This window comes from Sceloporus undulatus, unplaced genomic scaffold (genome assembly GCF_019175285.1).
Source record: "Sceloporus undulatus isolate JIND9_A2432 ecotype Alabama unplaced genomic scaffold, SceUnd_v1.1 scaffold_10151, whole genome shotgun sequence".
Lineage (NCBI taxonomy): Eukaryota > Metazoa > Chordata > Lepidosauria > Squamata > Phrynosomatidae > Sceloporus > Sceloporus undulatus.
In genome coordinates, this window is record NW_024813070.1 from 1 (window position 1) to 2,532 (window position 2,532).

Below are 2,532 nucleotides of genomic sequence, written 5' to 3' on the forward strand. Positions count from 1 at the left end.
CAACAGTAATGAGTATTTTGCTTTGAAAGTTAGAGAGAGAGAAGATGAGGGGAAATATGCAGAATTAGTACTAAATAAACAGTTGGATCATGAAAGCGAAAGCACTTTTAGTTTAATATTTATGGCTATGGATGGAGGGAAGCCTCCCAAAACAGGGACAACCAAAATATGGATTACAGTCATTGATGTCAATGACAACTCACCAGTTTTCACTCAAAAGACTTACACAGTGACATTGAGGGAGAATGCACCAAGTGGGTCTTTAGTGATACAGGTGAAAGCTACAGACAAAGATGCGGGTTCAAATGGCCAGATCAGCTATGGCTTTAGAAACATCCCTGAACATGCTCGCCACAAATTCACCTTGGACTCACAAAATGGGAAAATTGCAGTTAAGGAGGCTCTGGACTTTGAGGAGACAGAGAAATATGTGATGACAGTAGAAGCAAGAGATGGAGGTGGAGTAGCAACTCAGTGCAATGTTGAAATAAAATTAATAGATGAGAATGACAATGCTCCAGAAGTGATTCTTGTTTCTTTATCCAGCCCAGTACCTGAAGATTCTAAAGCAGGAACTCTGGTAGCCTTTATCAATGTAAAGGATTTAGATTCTGGGGATAATGGGGAAATTACTTGTCATTTAACAAGCGGTATGCCGTTTAAAATAGTGTCAACTAACAATGATTTCTATAAGCTTCTTACAGATGGTCCACTGGACAGGGAATGCTCTCCAGAATACAATATCACAATCACAGCAACAGACAAAGGCACACCCGCACTTTCAACAGAGAAGACGATCTCCCTGAGGATTTCAGATATCAATGACAACTTTCCTACCTTTGAGAAATCCTCTTACAATGCCTATGTGTCAGAGAACAATCCTGCAGGTTCCTCTATTTTCCGTGTTCGAGCCTCAGACCCAGATCTGGAACACAATGCCCAAATCACTTACTCCCTCCTCAGAAGCAACATTCAGGAGCTGCCTCTCTCCTCTTACCTCTCCATTAACTCTGAAACTGGCATCATCTATGCTCAGCGCTCCTTTGACTATGAACAGTGCCGGGAGTTTCAGGTGGAGGTGAGGGCCCAAGATGGAGGCTCCCCACCCCTCAGCAGCACTGCCACTGTGAAGGTCTTCATCCTGGACCAGAATGACAAGAGCCCTCAAATCCTTTACCCTTCTCAGGGAGCGGAGGGTTCAGCCTTATTTGAGATGGTGCCTCGCTCAGCGGAGGAGGGCTATCTGGTGACCAAGGTGGTGGCGGTGGATGCTGACTCTGGGCACAATGCTTGGCTCTCTTACCACCTGGTCCAGGCCACTGAGCCAGGACTCTTCACAATTGGGGTCCACAATGGTGAGATCAGAACATCCCGGACATTTTTGGAAAGAGATGCTCTCAAGCAGAAGCTGGTAATTTTAGTGAAGGATAATGGCCAGCCACCACTATCCAGTACTGTGAGTCTTAACCTGGTCTTTGCAGAAAACTTCCAAGAGGCTCTTCCAGAAATTAACAGTCATTCCAGAGACCCAGAGTATCAGTCGGACCTCCAGTTCTACTTGGTCCTTGCCTTGGCTTTGATCTCATTCTTATTCCTTCTGACAGTGATTCTGGCTATCTTGACAAAGCTTCGAAGAACAGGGAGCCCCAAATTTTTGCAATGTTTTGGTCCTGTTCCTCATTCAAACAATGCTGTCCTATTCCCACCAAACTATGAAGAAGGGACATTGCCTTACTCCTATCAGCTCTGTTTATCCTCTGAGTCCAGGATACAGGAATTTAGCTTTCCAGCACCCAGTGTTCAAAACGCAGAGAATATTGTCTGTAATCAGATGTCTGATGTTCTTTTGACAGCTGATCAAGGAAATGCCTTAAATATAGGTTTGGATAAAGCTAATATGGTGAGTTTTTATTACAATACTATCATTTATTTTTAATTGTTTTTATTATATTTGTTGACCGTACAGTAATATGACCTGTGCTATTAAAAATAGGTTCAAACTGCCCCAAGTCCCCTATTGTCCCAATTATCCCTATTCTCCCGAAGTTGAGCAATTCAACATCACCACCAGAGGACCATTACCACATATCCAATCCCTTGAACAGGAATATTTTTGTGAATTTGAGCCCACCCCCACTCCAGCAACAGAAAATGCTGACTTTTCTTTGTATTGTGGTTGGATGTATGGCTGTGTCATGCTGTTTCTCTGATTTTAATTTGTAGTCTTGTGTTCCATAGAGCTGATTCTTTCAAACTTCAAAAATGAAAGAAGGGTGTTTTGTGTCTGGTGTGGGTAGCATGTGTGTCTGTGAATGGAGCACTTACGTTGTGAATGGTGCAACCTGAATCCAAGGCCTTATCAAGTGATAAATGAACATCTTAGGGTCAGCAAGAGAAAAGTGGCTTTCTCCTTACCTGTTCTCATCTGTTGTAGCACTTACGTTCTCCTGCTAGACAGTCGTAAAACCGTGTCTTTTGCCAAATGGATTTTTCCATTGTGGCCCAAGACTGCATCCCTCAGGATGGAATGGA

General features: G+C 43.3%; 1 protein-coding gene across 1 annotated transcript; it reads left to right on the plus strand.

The window, feature by feature from the left end:
• Positions 1–4: 4 nt before the first annotated feature.
• LOC121918392 (protocadherin gamma-B6-like) lies at positions 5–1,936 on the plus strand (the record flags this gene model as incomplete). The annotated part of the gene is made up of 1 exon (XM_042444446.1): positions 5–1,936. A coding segment is annotated over one exon (1,932 nt), but the record flags the coding sequence as incomplete, so codon positions are not given.
• Between the last annotated feature and the right edge of the window lie 596 nt (positions 1,937–2,532).